This window comes from Nanorana parkeri, unplaced genomic scaffold (assembly GCF_000935625.1).
Source record: "Nanorana parkeri isolate BGI_ZX_2015 unplaced genomic scaffold, ASM93562v1 scaffold780, whole genome shotgun sequence".
Taxonomy (NCBI): domain Eukaryota; kingdom Metazoa; phylum Chordata; class Amphibia; order Anura; family Dicroglossidae; genus Nanorana; species Nanorana parkeri.
In genome coordinates this window covers 212156-230168 of record NW_017307048.1, presented here as the reverse complement: position 1 = coordinate 230168, position 18013 = coordinate 212156, and the positions used below count along the sequence as shown (strand labels likewise).

At 44.4% G+C, this 18013-nt stretch overlaps 1 protein-coding gene across 1 annotated transcript; it reads right to left on the bottom strand.

The window, feature by feature from the left end:
* Nucleotides 1–6121: 6121 nt before the first annotated feature.
* Nucleotides 6122–15879, bottom strand: LOC108793753 (N-acetyllactosaminide beta-1,3-N-acetylglucosaminyltransferase 3-like). Its single transcript, XM_018564777.1, has 4 exons — nt 15827–15879; nt 13856–13881; nt 8059–9048; nt 6122–6177 (listed from the first exon to the last, which is right to left on the bottom strand). The coding sequence occupies exons 1-4, from the start codon at nt 15877–15879 to the stop codon at nt 6122–6124; spliced, it is 1125 nt and encodes a 374-aa protein (XP_018420279.1).
* Between the last annotated feature and the right edge of the window lie 2134 nt (nt 15880–18013).

Below are 18013 nucleotides of genomic sequence, written 5' to 3'. Positions count from 1 at the left end.
GGGGGGGAAATGCACCTTCGCCTGAGTAGGCAAAAATCCTTGCACTGGCCCTGCGCGAATTTTGGGTGAAACGTCACCTGAGAAGGTTAGGGAAATCTGTCCTGAGCACCATTGTGTCGCCCTGAAACTCACATCCTTCCTTCCTTTGACATAAGCCCAAAGGCTTTGCTGAGCTGAGTATTCATGTTTATGGGGTGCTCTGCAGTTAAGTTGCCAATCTCCCGAAGCATTTGGCACCCTAAAATGCTACTTTTTAGATAAAGTGGCAAGAGTGTTATAGTCCTTTCTTAGCTGTGATTGACTTTGTAGACATGCACTGATTTTCCAGGCTGCCTGTCTGCATTTTTAGGAATATGTTGTAAGATATAATGAGGTAAAGGTAGCCAGAGAACAGAATATTTGGTTGCCACTACAAATCCATAGAGTACACATCTTTGGGTCTCAGAATAAAGGTGCCTTCCAAGTAGAAAGAAAAGCATCAGATATCTGCATCCTCTTTCTTTTATGTTCTTGGCTGACTTGGGGACTTTTGTCATGGTTCATCCAGGGAAAAAGACGTTTTAATTGTCCATAATTTATAGATGTCTTTCCCGGGCAGTTTGGAAAACATTGTGAGAAATTTCTGGTTCCCCTGAACTCTGATTTTTAAAACCCTTTCAGTGTGCAAAAAAATAACCATTTGTGTTTAGAGTCCTTAATCTCCTTTTCTGCAGCCCCTGTTATAAATGAACAGTAATCCTATACACTAAGTGTTCCTGTTCATTCATAACATGAGAACATAGTATGTTTACTATATCCACTATCATGAATGAACAGGAAGTAATGTAGGTCACTTCCCATTCATTCATAATTGAGGATATAGTAAACATCAATTATTTACAAGCACTCACTGATCACTGACTGCTTGTACCCGCTCTCCTTCCTGACACGCTGTCACAGGAGGCTGAGCGAGCGATGCAGGGAGGAGAGCTCGATCTGACAGCTGACTCCTCCCCCGCACCGCCCGCCGGTCTCCTGTAACAGCGCTGGCTGTCTCCGCCAACACTGCTCTCCTCTGATCTGTGACAGGAGGCTGAGCGATGTGGGAGGGGAGACACCGGCCGCTCACAGCACTCTCCTCCCACAGCACTCGGCCGCCTATGACAGTTTCTCTCCTCCCCGCTGGGACACAGATCAGCGCCCAGCGGGGAGAAGAGAATAGGATGCACCGCTGTATCTGCAAGAAAATTGCATTTTTCAGTCGATATGTTTCGGTGGCCGATATATCGGTGCATCCCTAATAAATACTTAAACTACGCTACTTGACCAATTCAATAAACCATGCAATTTTAAAGAATCAAAAGTCAATATTTAAAGAATACTGTCCTTAAAACGTATCTAAACCAAAAATTGTAAGTATTGTAGCTTACTTCCTTAGACGTGGTGGCTCCACTAGTTTTCTTTTTTTGTAGGCTTTTTTCCTTTATTTTCACCTGCCGATCCGGCCAGTTACACACTTCTTGTCTTAGGTGGCTCCACTCTGGAGGATTATTGGAGCCACCCTTGGACAGAAGCATTGTCACCCTGTGGAAAGGGTAGTCTTAGATGAATTAGCAGATTTAGATGAACTTGACTATCAAACTTGATCTGAAGTCCAGCTAACACTTTTTAAGCAGTCACAGCAGCAGTTTTTTTTTTTTCCTTTTGGGATACATAAATGAATAAAAGCCGACCATTGAAAACACCGCTGTCAGTGTAACATGGTTTGTCTCAACCCTCTATCTGCCACCTTTGCTGGACAACTTGGCCTGTTAAAGAAGTTGCAAAATAACAGACCTACTGGCCGGGTAACCAGGTGAAAATAAAGGGAAAACAAGCCTACAAAAAGAAAACTAATGCAGCCAGTACAGTTAAGGACTGGTAAGCTGCAACATATTAAATTTTTGCCTGTGGGTTTAGATATACTTTAATTCCTTGAAGGTATGCAGACAGAGGAGCACACTCTATGGGGTTGATCACATCATCTCCCACATAGTAAGACAATCATTTTTGCAGTATTGCCAAAAAAAAAACCAGTGACATAGCTATAGCCATTGCAGCCAGGTGGCTGCTATGGGGCCTAGGAGTGGAAGGGGGCCCCATTAGGGAGGCCAACAAAGCAAATATATACACTATATTGCCAAAAGTATTGGGACGCCGGCCTTTACACGCACATGTACTTTAATGGCATCCCAGTCTTAGTCCGTAGGGTTCAATATTGAGTTGGCTCCGCCCTTTGCCGCTATAAAAGCTTCAACTCTTCAGGGAAGGCGTCCACAAGGTTTAGGAGTGTGTCTATGGGAATGTTTGACCATTCTTCTAGAAGCACATTTGTGAGGTCAGGTACTGATGTTGGAGGAGAAGGCCGGGCTTGCAGTGTCCGCTCTAATTCATCCCAAAGGTGTCCTATCGGGTTGAGGTCAGGACTCTGTGCAGGCCAGTCAAGTTCCTCCACCCCAAACTCGCTCATCACGGTACCACGCTTGAATCCACTGAGCTCCTGAGAGCGACCCATTCATTCACAAACGTTTGTAGAAGCGTCTGCATGCCGAGGTGCGTGATTTTATACACCTGTGGCCATGTAGGTCATTGGAACTCCAGAATCCAATGATTTGGAGGGGTGTCCCAATACTTTTGGCAATATAGTGTATGTGTGCATGTAAAGATAACACATATTGGCAGTTGTATGGAAATGAGGTCGCGTTGGTATGATTGTGTATAGCCATGGTTATCATTCTGTTATGCTGCCACTTTGTGGTCAAGTGTTTATTGCACTTCTTTGTCTGTGTCTCCTCAAACTTTGTACGAGATGTAACCTCTTTATTTCCTCAGTCTAAGATTAGGCCACGTATGTACATGAGGTCAGGAGAAGGAATATTTGTTTTCACCTTCAAGTATTTCAACACAAGTGCCTACCACATCATGTTGTTTGCCAGAAACCTGCTGCATTCAATAAAGATCATCGTGGATGCAAAGTATTTGGTGAGTTCAGCAATCTCATGAAGATTGTCTGCAGTGATTGTATCTGCTACACAGAGGCCAGGTACAGAGGTCTCAGGAAGGGATAATTCACTATTAGAATAACTGGAGTCAGAATACATACTAGCCAGACCTTAAAAGTTACTCGCCACCAGTTGCCCCACCTAACCCCTACCCTGCTCTGGCCTTAACTTTGCCAGGTCAGCGTTGTGACGCAGAGTACGAAGATCAGTAACAACGCACAGTACAGAAGTCAGTGCTGCAATGCAGAATACAGAGGCCAGCTGTGTGATGTGCAGTACACCGGTCAGCAATGTGACGCGCAGTGCTGAGATCAGCAATGTGACGCGCAGTGTTGAGATCAGCAATGTGACGTGCAGTGCTGAGATCAGCAATGTGACGCGCAGTGCAGAGGTCAGCAATGTGACGCGCAGTGCAGAGGTCAACAATGTGACGCACAGTGCAGAGGTCAGCAAAGTGACGCGCAGTGCAGAGGTCAGGGTGTGACGCACAGTACAGAGGTCAGGGTGTGACGCACAGTACAGAGGTCAGTACACAGTACAGAGGTCAGTATGTAACGCAGTGCAGAGGTCACAAAGAAAGTACAGGGACTTACAGTTGCTTTGACCTCTTCTTCTAGTAATGGTGGGGGAGCAGCGAGGTTTCCTATACATCCAGCCAGCTCCAGGTGCTCTCTCTCCCGGGCAGCAGATGCTGGCCAACTGCAGTTCGGCAGTCTTGTTCTCCCTCCAATGGCAGCTGAGGTGGGCGGAGGAAACTGCTGTGGCCGCCGAGGAGCCCAATCAAAGCGGGCACAGACGATGGCAGTCGAGCTTCTTGTTTTCTTCTCCCCGCCGCCGCAGTCTTAAAGAGGCCCCGCTCCCAGTCCACTTGTCACAGACGATGGCAGTCTAGCTTCTTGTTTTCTTCTCCCCGCCGCCGCAGTCTTAAAGAGGCCCCGCTCCCAGTCCACATCTTTTGGGCGTTATTAATCTGAGTTGCCCCACTCAGTTTGCCCGTTACATATTGGCAGTTGTATGGAAATGAGGTCGCGTTGGTATGATTGTGTATAGCCATGGTTATCATTCTGTTATGCTGCCACTTTGTGGTCAAGTGTTTATTGCACTTCTTTGTCTGTGTCTCCTCAAACTTTGTACGAGATGTAACCTCTTTATTTCCTCAGTCTAAGATTAGGCCACGTATGTACATGAGGTCAGGAGAAGGAATATTTGTTTTCACCTTCAAGTATTTCAACACAAGTGCCTACCACATCATGTTGTTTGCCAGAAACCTGCTGCATTCAATAAAGATCATCGTGGATGCAAAGTATTTGGTGAGTTCAGCAATCTCATGAAGATTGTCTGCAGTGATTGTATCTGCTACACAGAGGCCAGGTACAGAGGTCTCAGGAAGGGATAATTCACTATTAGAATAACTGGAGTCAGAATACATACTAGCCAGACCTTAAAAGTTACTCGCCACCAGTTGCCCCACCTAACCCCTACCCTGCTCTGGCCTTAACTTTGCCAGGTCAGCGTTGTGACGCAGAGTACGAAGATCAGTAACAACGCACAGTACAGAAGTCAGTGCTGCAATGCAGAATACAGAGGCCAGCTGTGTGATGTGCAGTACACCGGTCAGCAATGTGACGCGCAGTGCTGAGATCAGCAATGTGACGCGCAGTGTTGAGATCAGCAATGTGACGTGCAGTGCTGAGATCAGCAATGTGACGCGCAGTGCAGAGGTCAGCAATGTGACGCGCAGTGCAGAGGTCAACAATGTGACGCACAGTGCAGAGGTCAGCAAAGTGACGCGCAGTGCAGAGGTCAGGGTGTGACGCACAGTACAGAGGTCAGGGTGTGACGCACAGTACAGAGGTCAGTACACAGTACAGAGGTCAGTATGTAACGCAGTGCAGAGGTCACAAAGAAAGTACAGGGACTTACAGTTGCTTTGACCTCTTCTTCTAGTAATGGTGGGGGAGCAGCGAGGTTTCCTATACATCCAGCCAGCTCCAGGTGCTCTCTCTCCCGGGCAGCAGATGCTGGCCAACTGCAGTTCGGCAGTCTTGTTCTCCCTCCAATGGCAGCTGAGGTGGGCGGAGGAAACTGCTGTGGCCGCCGAGGAGCCCAATCAAAGCGGGCACAGACGATGGCAGTCGAGCTTCTTGTTTTCTTCTCCCCGCCGCCGCAGTCTTAAAGAGGCCCCGCTCCCAGTCCACATCTTTTGGGCGTTATTAATCTGAGTTGCCCCACTCAGTTTGCCCGTTGCTTGCGATCATATTGAGTGGGGCACTAAGATTAATAACGTGCTGGATTAGTCTGACCCAGGGGCAGACTGGGCCTGGAGGCAGGGTGGCAATTGCATAGCAAGCCTCTCTGATACCTTTGCAAACGCCCCCCACCACCGCCGTAAGCTTTTTATCTCTCCCCTCTCGGTCGCTCTGCTGCTGCAGCGGCTGAAAGGGGAGAGATGAAGTGCTTGCGGCGGCGGGGGGCGTTTGCAAAGGTATCAGAGAGGCCCGGGGGGCAATTGCCAACCTGCACCCGGGCCTAGTCCACCCCTGGGTCAGACTAATTTAGCACGTTATTAATATGAGTGCCCCACTCAATATGGCCGCAAGCGAGGGGCATACTGAGTGGGGCAACTCAGATTAATAACTCCTAAAGATGTGGACTGGGAGGGGGGCCTCTTTAAGACTGCTCTGATCACACCGCTGAGTGATCCCTCTCTCTTCTCCCGACCGCTGCAGCTTCAGCTCCACGAAGCGGGCACTCAGAGAGGCGGAGGTGATCACACCTGTCAGCGTTCCCTCTCTCTCCTCCAGACCGCTGCAGCTTCAGAGCAGCTGGGAGGAGAGAGAGGGAGCGATAACAGGTGTGATCAGAGCCGCCTCTCTGAGTGTCCGCTTCATGGAGCTGAAGCTGCAGCGGCCGGGAGGAGAGGGAGCGAGCGCAGAGAGCTAGTGCCGGCTCTGGATGGGACATTACTGCCGTGGTGATCGTTCGCTTCAGTTCTCTCTTCTCCTCGGCCGCTCTGTAGCTGCAGCAGCCAAGAAAGAGAAGAGAGAACAGAAGCGAACGATCACCGCGGTGGTAGTGTCCCATCCCTGGTCCCGCCGGCGTCACACCTCCTCGCTGACAAACGCTGATAAACATCTTTTCTTCCAGTGAAGTTGTCCTTAAAAATAAAACAAAAATACAGAGAAGGTTGACAGAAGAAATGGAAAACAAAAATGGAGAAATGAAAAAAAAACAAGTTTAAATGGAAAGACATGAAATGAGAAAAAAAAAGGAATGATGGTGAGTCCACCAGTGAAGGATCTGTTATCTGTTACATCTCTACATGCTTGTTGGCCTGATGTGAGATCATGTCAGGGACACATTGTTTTTTACATTGCTACAGTATGTCAAAAGGTATCATTACATCTCGAGCAGAACAGTGTGTACTCACACCTGCATCTAAAGTCCTATGTCAGGACAAAAGCAACTGTTCCCATTATTACTACAGATATTTATACAGCACCAACAGTTTACATAGTGCACATAGTTCACATAATTCCCTGCTCTCAAGGAGTCTCAGGTGGGCTGTGCAGGGTCTCAGCAGGGCTGTGCAGGTTTTAAGGTGTGGTGGGAAAGCCAGGGTCTCAAGTGCGCTGTTCGGGGTCTCAGGTGGACTGTGCGGGGTTTCAGGTGGGCTGTGCAGGGTTTCAGGTGGGCTGTGCTGGGTCTATGGTGGGCTGTGTGGACTATTAGGTGGCTATGTGGGGTCTCTGGTGGCTATGTGGACTAACAGGTGGCTATGTGGGGGTCTCTAATGGCTGTGCGGACTCTCAGGCGGCTATGTGGGGGTATCTAATGGCTGTGCGGACTCTCAGGCGGCAATGTGGGGGTATCTAATGGCTGTGCGGACTCTCAGGCGGCTATGTGGGGGTATCTAATGGCTGTGCGGACTCTCAGGTGGCTATGTTCCCTGAATCAGAGTCTTCTGATTCGGATGTTTTAACAAGGTTTAGTCAGCTCCTGAGCTTCGGTTCATTTGCATGTCAGCAGACTCAGCAAGTGTGCCGATGATGCGCTTCATGAATCGGTTCATTTGAATGAACAGTTCCAAATGAACCGATTCATGGTAAAGATCCGCACTTCCCATCACTTATCTCAGGACAAAAGCAACTGTTCCCATTATTACTACAGATATTTATATAGCACCAACAGTTTACAAGTGAACATTCACATCATTCCCTGCTCTAAAGGAGTCTCAGGTGGGCTGTGTGGGGTCTCAGGTTGGCTGTGCGGGGTTTTAGGTGGAGTGTTCTGGGTTTTAGGTGGGGTGTGTGGGGTCTATGGTGGGCTGTGCTGGGTCTATGGTGGGCTGTGCGGACTATTAGGTGGCTATGTGGGGTCTCTGTTGGCTATGTGGACTATCAGATGGCTATGTGGGGGTCTCTAATGGCTGTGCGGACTCTCAGGTGGCTATGTTCTCTGAATCAGAGTCTTCTGATTCGGATGTTTTAACAAGGTTTAGTTATCTCCAGAGCTTCGGTGCCAAGTGTCATGCAAAAGTGTCCTGACCGGGGATTGAACCAGGGACTGCCAGTGCTGCAAGCCACTATGCTGCCCATGTTTTATCCCTTTAAAGACCCTGCAAGCATTGAAAATTACCTGTTGATTCTGGTAGAAATGCTAACCACCCAGCTATTCATTTCATGTTGTCGACTGAGTGGTGTCGACCCAGCCCAGTTGTCTTTTTCTGAATTACAGATTACTTCCCTCTCTGCTGCACTTATGGAGACGATATAACTAAAAGGTTTCATGGAATTTTATTAGACCGAGCTTTTGCAAATGAGAGAACTGCATTGTTTGGATTTACACACATTCAAGACCACTTGCTTAAAGGCATGGGTAACCAAACCGTGGCCCTCCAGCTGTTGTGGAACTACATGTCCTATGGGTTGCAAGCAGTGTTGTATTTTGGTTTTGTGCTGCCCTAGGCAAGACTAGACTCGGGCACCCCCTCAATCTAAATTTGCCCCACCCCTTCCTGTTCCCTCTGACACATTACCGCTTTGATTATAAAAGGAGCGCTTCTGTCCACAGTATAGTTGAGGATCTTGTACAGCTTTCCACATGACCAGCATCTGGTATGGCACGAAGCGGTGTACCATTAAAAGTCCTCTGTAATAGCACGGGTTGAAAGAATCCATTTTGGGCGATGGCACGTGCAAGCCTACTGTACTCATTCCCATATGCGAGCCTGGGACTAGACCAGCCTTTTGCAGACACATGCCTAGGTAAACATCATCTATAGGGAACAACGGTAATTCCAGAGACTTATTGTAAATAGTGTGGGCAGTAAATCTGGACATGAGTATTCCTCCTCCTGCACAATACATTGGAAAGGAATCGGATTCGGTGACCTGTGTGGGAACATAATATTTGCTGCCAGGGGAACGAATAGGTCCAACATGGGCTATCAGTTGCCCAACAAAGAGGTGACTATCCGCTCTCAGGTCACGTAGGTAGGTGATTACATTGAAGGTGTTGACAAAAACATCATCATCTCCATTGAAGATAAAATGAGCTCCTGGGCAATACTCTTCCAGCCAATGGTAGAAGAGGAACTGTTTTAAAGTCAGGTTAAAAAAAGAGTCATGGAAGACCCACTGCAAGATGTCACCATATGACGCACTCTCAATTCTTAGAAGCTGGTGCAAATGTCTGCTCTCCTGCTGCTTCTTGGACGTCCCTAAGAGGAAAATCCTTTTGACATGGGAGCCATTATAGTTGTTTTGCTTACCCCAGGTCTGGCGAATCACAGCTCTCCTGTCATAGTTTTCTGGAGAAGACTTTATGGCAAGAAGCAGGAATACCCCACGAGAGGCATCTCTTCCGTCGCATTTCTGGTGTGCATTAAGGAGCTGCGGAAACCATCTGCAATGTTTATATCTCAGGAAGTCCTGAATGTGTTCCGGCAGTGTGGAAAAGCCATCAATACTTACTACTGATGAGTTCGCTTGGCAGCTGGAGACCCATTCTTGTTTTATGGGTTCATCTGGGTTAAAAGCAAAGGAAGAAGAGAGGACGGAATGATCTTCTCTTTTTTCTTCATCATTTAAACAGGAGTCCAACAACAACCAAGCACAGCAGCAACAAGTTTTCCACGTTGGCAAACCGGCTCATGGTGACACAATTAAACATAAAAATAAAAAAAGGTATTTTTTCCTTAGACAATGTTATGGGCCATCATGCAAAACCATTAACAAACTGTATCTAAGTAGAAAGCACACACCGTACAGAATGGAGCTGTAAATCTGTTCTGTGGTCTCATCTCTGTCTGCAGGTCATGCAGCAGGCTTTAGAAAAGTGGCTTTCCCCATGAGAGTAGTCTATGGAAAACTGTACAAGGGTGGTGCAGTCTCTGCTGTGCTGCGCTAAATATATATTTTTTAAATATACATATTCATATGTCCCTGTGCAGAGGAGCTTACAATCTAATGCCCCCCCAACACACACATAGGGGCTTTACTACAGAACTCTGCCTTACTTACTACTAAACTCTGCCTTACTTACTACTGTACTCTACGTTACTTACTACTGAACTCTGCCTTACTTACTACTGAACTCTGCCCTACTTACTACTGAACGCTGCCTTACTTACTACTGAACTCTGCGTTACTTACTACTAGACACGTGCGATTAGTTTAGTTCCGAATCGAAATTCGGACTTTCGGATGTATCCGAATTCCGAATTACAGATATAACGAATGCAAACGAATCCGAATTTCCGTTTCCAAAATTAGTTAGCGGTAGTTCGTTCGGACGTTCGTTTCATTTTCGTTTCTTATTTGTTTCGTTGGAGCAAAGTGACATTAGAGAAGGAGAAAAACATTTTTCCCCCCTCAAATGTCACTTTGCTGCAAACGAACAAACGAATAAGAAACGAAACGAACGTTCGAAGGAACTACCGCTAACTAATTTCGTCCGATTCCAAATTGACTTTCACACCCGAATCCCGAAAAACGAAATAACACAAATCCGAATCAAAACGAAACGAAACAAATTTTATGGCAGTGCACATGTCTACTTACTACTAAACTCTGCCTTACTTACTACTGAACTCTGCCTTACTTATTACTGAACTCTACGTTACTTACTACTAAACTCTGCCTTACTTACTACTGAACGCTGCCTTACTTACTACTGAACTCTACGTTACTTACTACTGAACTCTGCGTTACTTACTAGTGAACTCTGCCTTATTTACTACTATTTTACATCAAATGGGTTAGTTTGTTGGTTTGACACACTTTAAATAAACTGTACAGACTAAAAGTTGTAGCGAGCTAAACAAATCCATTAATAATTTTATTAATGACAATACCTTCTTGGTTGTGTTTCTGTCCTTTTTATGATAAATCTTCCAGTATACGATATGCCTTTTTTTTGAATCACGCCAACTTAAACAAATGCCCCGCCCCTAATTAGAGTTCATTATCCGCCTGCAATAGCTTGCTGGATGAAGAGGGGGGAAAAAAGGTGTCGCTAGAAAATTGTTTTGAAATGTTGGCAACTATGGTAGACTGATGAGGTCATCTCTCTTCACCCTTCTGTATTCTCACTGTCAATATATGTGGATGTGGTAGGACCTGATTGGCTGTTACCACTGGCCCCGCCTCTCCCAGTCGGATGTGCAGACAATTACCAAGAGGCTGATCTCAGCACATATTTAAATACTTACATTAGCTGATTTTACAATATAAACAACATTTTGATGAATGCATACATTGGCTGTTGCATTAATTGTAATACAGATATAAATTATAAAACCAATAAATGAGGTATTGTGGTCCCAGTAATCTTGACAGCTTGAGCATTTTAAAAATTAACACTTGCGGTGGGTCTACCACTGCATTGTAGGTCTGAAAGGGTTAAGTGCTCATTTTGGTCCAGGGTAAAAAGATATACTCACCTGATTCTCAGCCCCCCCCCCCCTCAGGGGGGGTGCTTTCTCCCAGGCTTCGGCAGTCTAAGTACCTCCAATACAAGTCCATTGACTTGAGGGATATTCAAGGAAGGAAGAGAGAGGTGATCGTTCACCGACGTGGGACTGAGGATTGGGTCAGTTTACCTTCTTTATTTTAGGCCCTAGACCAAAACGAGCACTTAACCCTTGCAGTGCTGGGGTAGCCCCACTGCAAGGGTTAATTTTTTTTTAAAACTATTTGAAAAATTAAAGGGACTTGGTGGAACATTGTTGACAGGACACGGGTGCCGGGTGTCAGAATACAATAGACAGCAGGGAAGATACCCCTATCCAGGCTGTTCAGCTTGGATGGGAGACTCAAGTGATTTCTCTTGTTCAGCACTGCTGGGCTGTATGAAGGCCCCGCCCCTAATTAAAATTACCTTTGGAGTTCTTCTCTAATAAGGTGAACCTGCGTTTACTTTAACCTCCTCAAGGCCGGAGCAACGGTTTTAGATTTTTCGTTTCATTTTTAGACAAAAAATGAATTTAACCTCCGCAAACAATTATATAATTTCGGAAAGTTCCGATGTGAATAGCCCCCAAAGAGTTAACTATTAACAAAAACAATCAGAGGGAAAATTGCCATGGGGAGAAGGAAAAGAAGAAGCTGATTAGGGCTGATTTGGGTAACCTACAAATTACTAAGTGGTTAAAAGGAACAATTTTTTTTTACTTGCCTTAAGGACCCGTTCACACCAGACACTTGCAGCCGGCTCACTTTGCTGTGGGGCAGCAAAGTGAGGAGAGAACGGCACAAAGCCACGCCCTCCGGCCGCAATGCGACCGGCCGCTCGGGAATGCGTAGCACATCAATGCCTGCATTCCGGTCCGGTCAGAAAAAATAGTGCAGCATAGAGGCATTTTTTCTGACCGGACCGCAGGCATTGATGTGCCAAGCATTGCCGTGTGGTCGATCGCATTGCGGCCGGAGGGTGTGGCTACGGTGCCACTGAGTTCAATGGACTGCCACGCCCCCTCCCGCCCCACAACAAAGTGAGTCGGCCGCAATGCGAACCAGTGTGTTCCAGATCGGGCCAGAAAGCACTGAAGGTGGTGTGAGCTAGCCCTTAAAGGAGAACTATGAGGTGAGTGATTTTTACTCATCCTCATAGTTCTAGCCGACAATGAGACTGGCACAGGTCGGCTCAATAGATCGAGAAGTGAGCGAACACATACTGTTGCTCGCTCACTTCTCGATCTATCCCTGTAGAGAGCTGTGACTGTCACTCACGGCTCACTGCAGGGATCCCCCCTCCCCTGTCCTATCCTCCAGTGCTGACTGGCGGAACGGACGAGGGAGGGGGCGGGTACAGCTGGCTTTGTCTCTAGATAGGCAGAGCCAGCTGTCAATCACGCAGCCGGGTGGATCCGTCCCGGCTGCGGCGTCTCAGTATACCGCAAGCTCTAGCTTGCGGTATACTGAGCTTTGGGTGGCGGGAGGACGCTAGTTTGTGTCCTCCCCGTAACCCTGGAGTTAAAGGAGAACTATGGGGTTAGGGCTTTTCCCCATAGTTCTCCTTTACTCATATCATATGCAGATGAAGCTCATGTCTACGATTCAAACAAGAATGAAGCAGATTAAACACAAAGGTAACAATTTTACTTTGTATCTCTCTATCTCCTGTCTGAACAGTGTTTGTAGGCACTGTGTAAAAAGAAGCAATACTCCTCCAAACATTCACTGCAGGTGAATCTGATGAACAGAGTAGGCAGGGCAGCGATGCCAAGCAGGAATCCCAGGTCATATTTTAACATAATTATATATTTATAAATTTGAATAAAATCTAGGAATAAATTGTGCAAGCTGTGCAATGAAAAATAAACATTTTGAACCTTTCTAGTAGAACCCCAAATCTTCCCTTTAATCCATCTAAATCGCCCCTCTATAACCTGTACATGTGTCACAGGGTTTATTCCTAATGTTTGCATGTCTTATTTGCTGGGTCATTACAAGCCTCTTAATGGTCCATGAATCAGAGAACTGCATTGTTTTCGCTATTATACTTTCTGGCTGTTGGGTACATGTCAGTGCTACTAAATCATTTGGGGAACAAAAGCACATCACTAACTACTGTGCAACGTATCCCCCCCCGAAAATTCTGATTTCTGTACAAAGAACTGCAAATATGTTTACATATAATAAAATGGAGGCTTATTTTTTTTTCAACTGTATGCTTTTTTAATGCACTAAAAAAAAAAAAAAAAAATGAACAAAATTAATGAAATATGAATGGTTATAAAAATAAGAGGAGAAGGCGTTAATTAGAGCTGATTAGGGTAAACTAGGGTACTGATTAAGGTACGTTTTTTTTGTAACTTAATTTAAGTTGGATGTAGTTATTTCATCAATATATGTTGTATAACACAATCAAACAGCAAATGAACAGGAATCACCAGCACTCAATGGAAAATATTCAAACGATAAAGTCCATTTAATCGGACAAATTATCATACATGTTGCAATAATTATAACCGACGTTTTGGGGGCCACAATGTAACACACCGTGAGGAACACTGCAAGCACCATTATTGTGATTCGGGCTGGAGATGCTGTGAGGAGTTCAGAGGGACATATTGGACTTTAATACTGTATAACACAATTAGACACCTACCTACTAGCTTTTCGATTGTAAGCCCTCAGGGGCAGGGCCCTCCTTACCATTTTGTCTTGAATTGGATTGTAATTGTAATGTCTTTCTTATATTTTAAAGCGCTGCGCAAACTGTTGGCACTATATAAATCCTGCATAATAATAATACTTTTTGGTTGTCATTTATATGTTGGGTAAAGTTATTCCACCATACTATGTTACATAACAGAAAGAGACACCTACCTACTGGAGGCTGTTTCCTCTGGTTCCTGCACAGGGAAAGTGTGCATTAGAAGAGAAGTGTGATTACATGGAGACAAGGAGGTGGGACTGTGGGGAGGTGAAATGGCTGGGACTGATCTTAAGAGGAGTGATTGTCCTTCCCTCATCCTTCAAGATTAATTAAAAAACAACAAAGGAAACAAAAAGCAGAACATTAAGGTAAACCGTCTAACTGCATTTTTACTGTCCTCTATACAGGTGCCCTCACCTAATATATTTTTATATAGGAAAATATTTTACTATTTTTTACTATTTTCCTATAGTTATGCTGACTTAGAAAAAAAGCAAAAAATGAAGTTATGGTCCCTAATAGACAACAGTCAGCTTTCATACTTATAATGAGACTATTGCCTGAATTTAAAGAGACATTCCATGGCTCCAAGCGCCAACAATCATCCCACGTTCAAAGGCTGTTAAATCGCGTTGTTTACCCGTATCTTCAGAACAAAAACACTTCTATCATTTAAAGTGATTGGCTCATCCCAGGATCCCCGCGTGCTGGTTTGGCAAGTTGCACCGGCTCCAGCAACTCAGTCAGAAAAGGAAATTAATCACTGCACTCCTGGCTGCAGCAAATTTTGGGGGTTATTCACAAAGCTGACGAAGGCAGCCAAGTGAATAACCCAGCCGAAGTGATCAGAACAACATTCGGCTATTCACTTGTCTTGTACGGCTGGAATTGGCTAAAATGAGCCGTATATCAGCTGCCTTCAGTCAGCCCAAAGTGCAGAAGCGGTTCGACTCAGCCGATCCAACATAGGGGCCGAACGGTAGTGAGTGAATAGCCGAAAACCGCCGAGCGGTAAGAGGAAATCTGTAAAAAATAATAATAATAATATAAATAATAATGTGATCCTGTTTTACTTACAATGCTCTACAAAGTATTTTTTTGTAAGTGTTTAGTTCTACTTTATTACTCTTATGCAGTATTGTATTGTTTGTGTGACATTCACATCCTATCTGTACCATACGTCCATTGTATCACATACAACAGCATATAGCTTCTTCCCGTTACTTGTACTCTGTATTATATACAATGAGTTGGCTTCCCAATTGTTATCTGCTTGGATGAAATCTTACCTACATAGAGAAAGCATTGTTTTTACTCAGCCAGAGTTGACTGGTAGGTTTGCCTTCAAATAACTTATTACATTTCTTTTTAATCTGTTGGGTGCATTTCAGTTACTAAGTCATTTTGGGAACAAAAGTAAAATAACCTCTTCAGCTCTCACACCTCTACACATTTCTGCTATGGGTCTGTTGTTCCAGCAATCAATTTGTCATTACATGAAACAACAAAGTAATACATATATTGTTTTTTTTTATAAATGAAAAGTATAAACTTTATTCTATAATTCGTCCTGTTTAAACTAAAATTACGATTCTTTACAAAACATTGCAAATATATTTATAAATGAAATAGAGGCTGTACACTTTTTTTTTTAATGCAACACTAAAACACATAAATTAACAAAATTAGTTATATAATAATTGTTATAAAAATAAACAAAAATAATCAGAGGGAAAATAATAGCTATGGGGAGAAGGAAAATGAGGAGATAATTAGGGCTAATTAGAGTAAACTAGGGTAATGATTAGAGTACTTTTTTTTGTAACTCAATGTAAGTTGGATGCAGTTATTCCATCATTCTATGCTGTATAACAGAAAGAGACCCATACCTACAAGTCTACTAGGAGCTAATTAGGGCTGATTAGGGTAAACTAAGAATTGATAAGTGGTTAAATAGGAACTTTTTTTTTTAATTGTTAGATTGCTTTAACTCATATCATAAGCAGATGGAGCTCATCCCTTTGATCTATAAATAAATGAAACAGATTAAAGTAGAATCAAACTCTCCTTTGTTTTTTCATATATCCACTGCTAGCAAGCAGTAGATATATGCAAAAACATTAATAAAGTATGCACAATACAGATCGTGGGCGCTGCGTCCTCCCCCACTGCTTCCTCCGGCCGATGGCGGCATCCGTCTTCCGGGTTCCGTCCCTTGCGAGCGCCTGTGTCGCAGGGGGCGGAACCGACAGGAAATTTAAACACCTGCTGTCCGGCCGTTGTAATTAAACGGCTGGACAGCGGCTTCTTGAATGCCGTCCCATCTGCCGCAGCCACTGCTGGCAATCCCGAGCTCCGCTGTGCCCGGTGTGAGCCCGGGACCGGCACAGCAGCTCTGCGGCCAGAGATCAAATGGAGCTCAGTACACGAGCTCTGTTTGATCTCCTCTCCTCTTCTGAATGCAGGCAGTGATGTGTATTACATCACTTCCGCATTCCTCTGTCACTCTCCGGTACAGAAACCTCTCTGCTTCATCAGCTTCTCTGAGGGTCCCAAGGTGATATTAGGGGTCCTAAAGACCCCTGATGTCTCCATAAAGAGGACCTGTCACTACAAATTGGCTATCACATAGGGAGCTTGTTTGCTCCCTATGTAATAGCAATAAAGTTCAGTGAAAAAAAAGGTTTAAAAAAATTAAAGTTACAAAAAAAAAAATTAAGTCACATATCAAAGCAATAAAAAAATAAAAATAAAGTCCCCCACCCCCACATGCACATGCAAACGCAAACATGCGTCGAGTCCGCCTACGTGCAAAAACGACGATTACATCCATTGCGCCGAACATGTTACAGATCGTCGCGAACGTCGGAATGAGAGCAATAATTCTAGGGTCATCAATCACTGATATCACTAAACTGATGAGCGGTAAAAGCTTTTAAAGCGTCGGCTATGGTCAATTTTGAGTATGGTAGTTTTTTGCGGGTGCACGCAAAAAATTACCATACTAGCGGGTGCGCAATTTTAAAGCTTGACATGTTTGGCGTCTATTTACCTGACGTGACCCCGTCTTTTATATTTTACCAAAAAATTGGGTAATAATACATGTTTTACAGGGTTTTTTTCAAAATTTTCGGTACTTTTTTCATTATATAGTAAAAAAAATACCCGTAGTGGTGATTACATGCCACCAAAAGAAAGCTATATGTGTTCCCGAAAAATTGTATAAAATTAATTTGAGTACAGCGTTGCGGGACGGAATAAACGTCAGTCAAAGTACCGCAGCGCTGAATACTGAAAAATGGCCGGGACAGGAAGGGGGTGTAAACTAAAAACATGCATACGTCCTATACTCTAGGGGGAGTATGTTTGGGGGAGTCAATGATGGAGAAAGATCCGGGTGTTCTGGTAGATCATAGACTCAATAATAGCATGCAATGTCAAGCTGCAGTTTCTAAAGCAAGCAAAATACTTTCTTGTATTATACGGGGTCTCCAGACTCCAGAGACAGAGACATAATCCTGCCCCTGTACAAAGCATTAGTAAGACCTCATCTGGAATATGCGGTTCAGTTTTGGGCACCAGTTCACAAAAAGGATTTTGTGGAACTGGAGAAAGTGCAGCGAAGGGCGACCAAACTCATAAGAAGCATGAAGGAGCTGAACTATGAGGAGCGATTAGCTGACCTGAATTTGGACTCTCTGGAGAAGAGGCGACTAAGGGGGGACATGATCACCATGTATAAATACATAAATGGTCCATTTAAAGAACTTGGTGCCAAATTATTCACGTTAAGGTCACTGCAAAGGACAAGGGGGCACTCTTTGCGTCTGTTGGAAAAGAGGTTTAACCTTTGCATGCGGAAAGGATTCTTCACAGTTAGAGCTGTGAGAATGTGGAATAGACTCCCCCAGGAGCTTGTTCTAGCTAGCTCGGTAAATTATTTACAAAAATATCTGGATGTATTCCTAAATGCACAGAATATTACTGGATATTGAGTTCTTAGAGGTATATTAAGCATCAGAGATTGTTGATCCAGGGAATATCCGATTGCCTTATGGGATCAAGTTGCAAATTGAACCGTGCTTTATAGGTTTTTTTTTTTGCCTTCCTCTGGATCAACATTGGGTAATTGTGGGCATAGTGTTCTGTTTAGGCTTGTCTTCCTTTTTCTTTGTATCTTTATAGGTTGGACTCGATGGACTTGTGTCTTTTTTCAACCTGACTAACTATGTAACCCCGGTCAGCAAGTGGTTAAAAGAAAAAAAGAAGAAAAAACGAACAATAAAATAAAAAAAAAAAAACTGACATAATCAGATCACCAGGGAGGT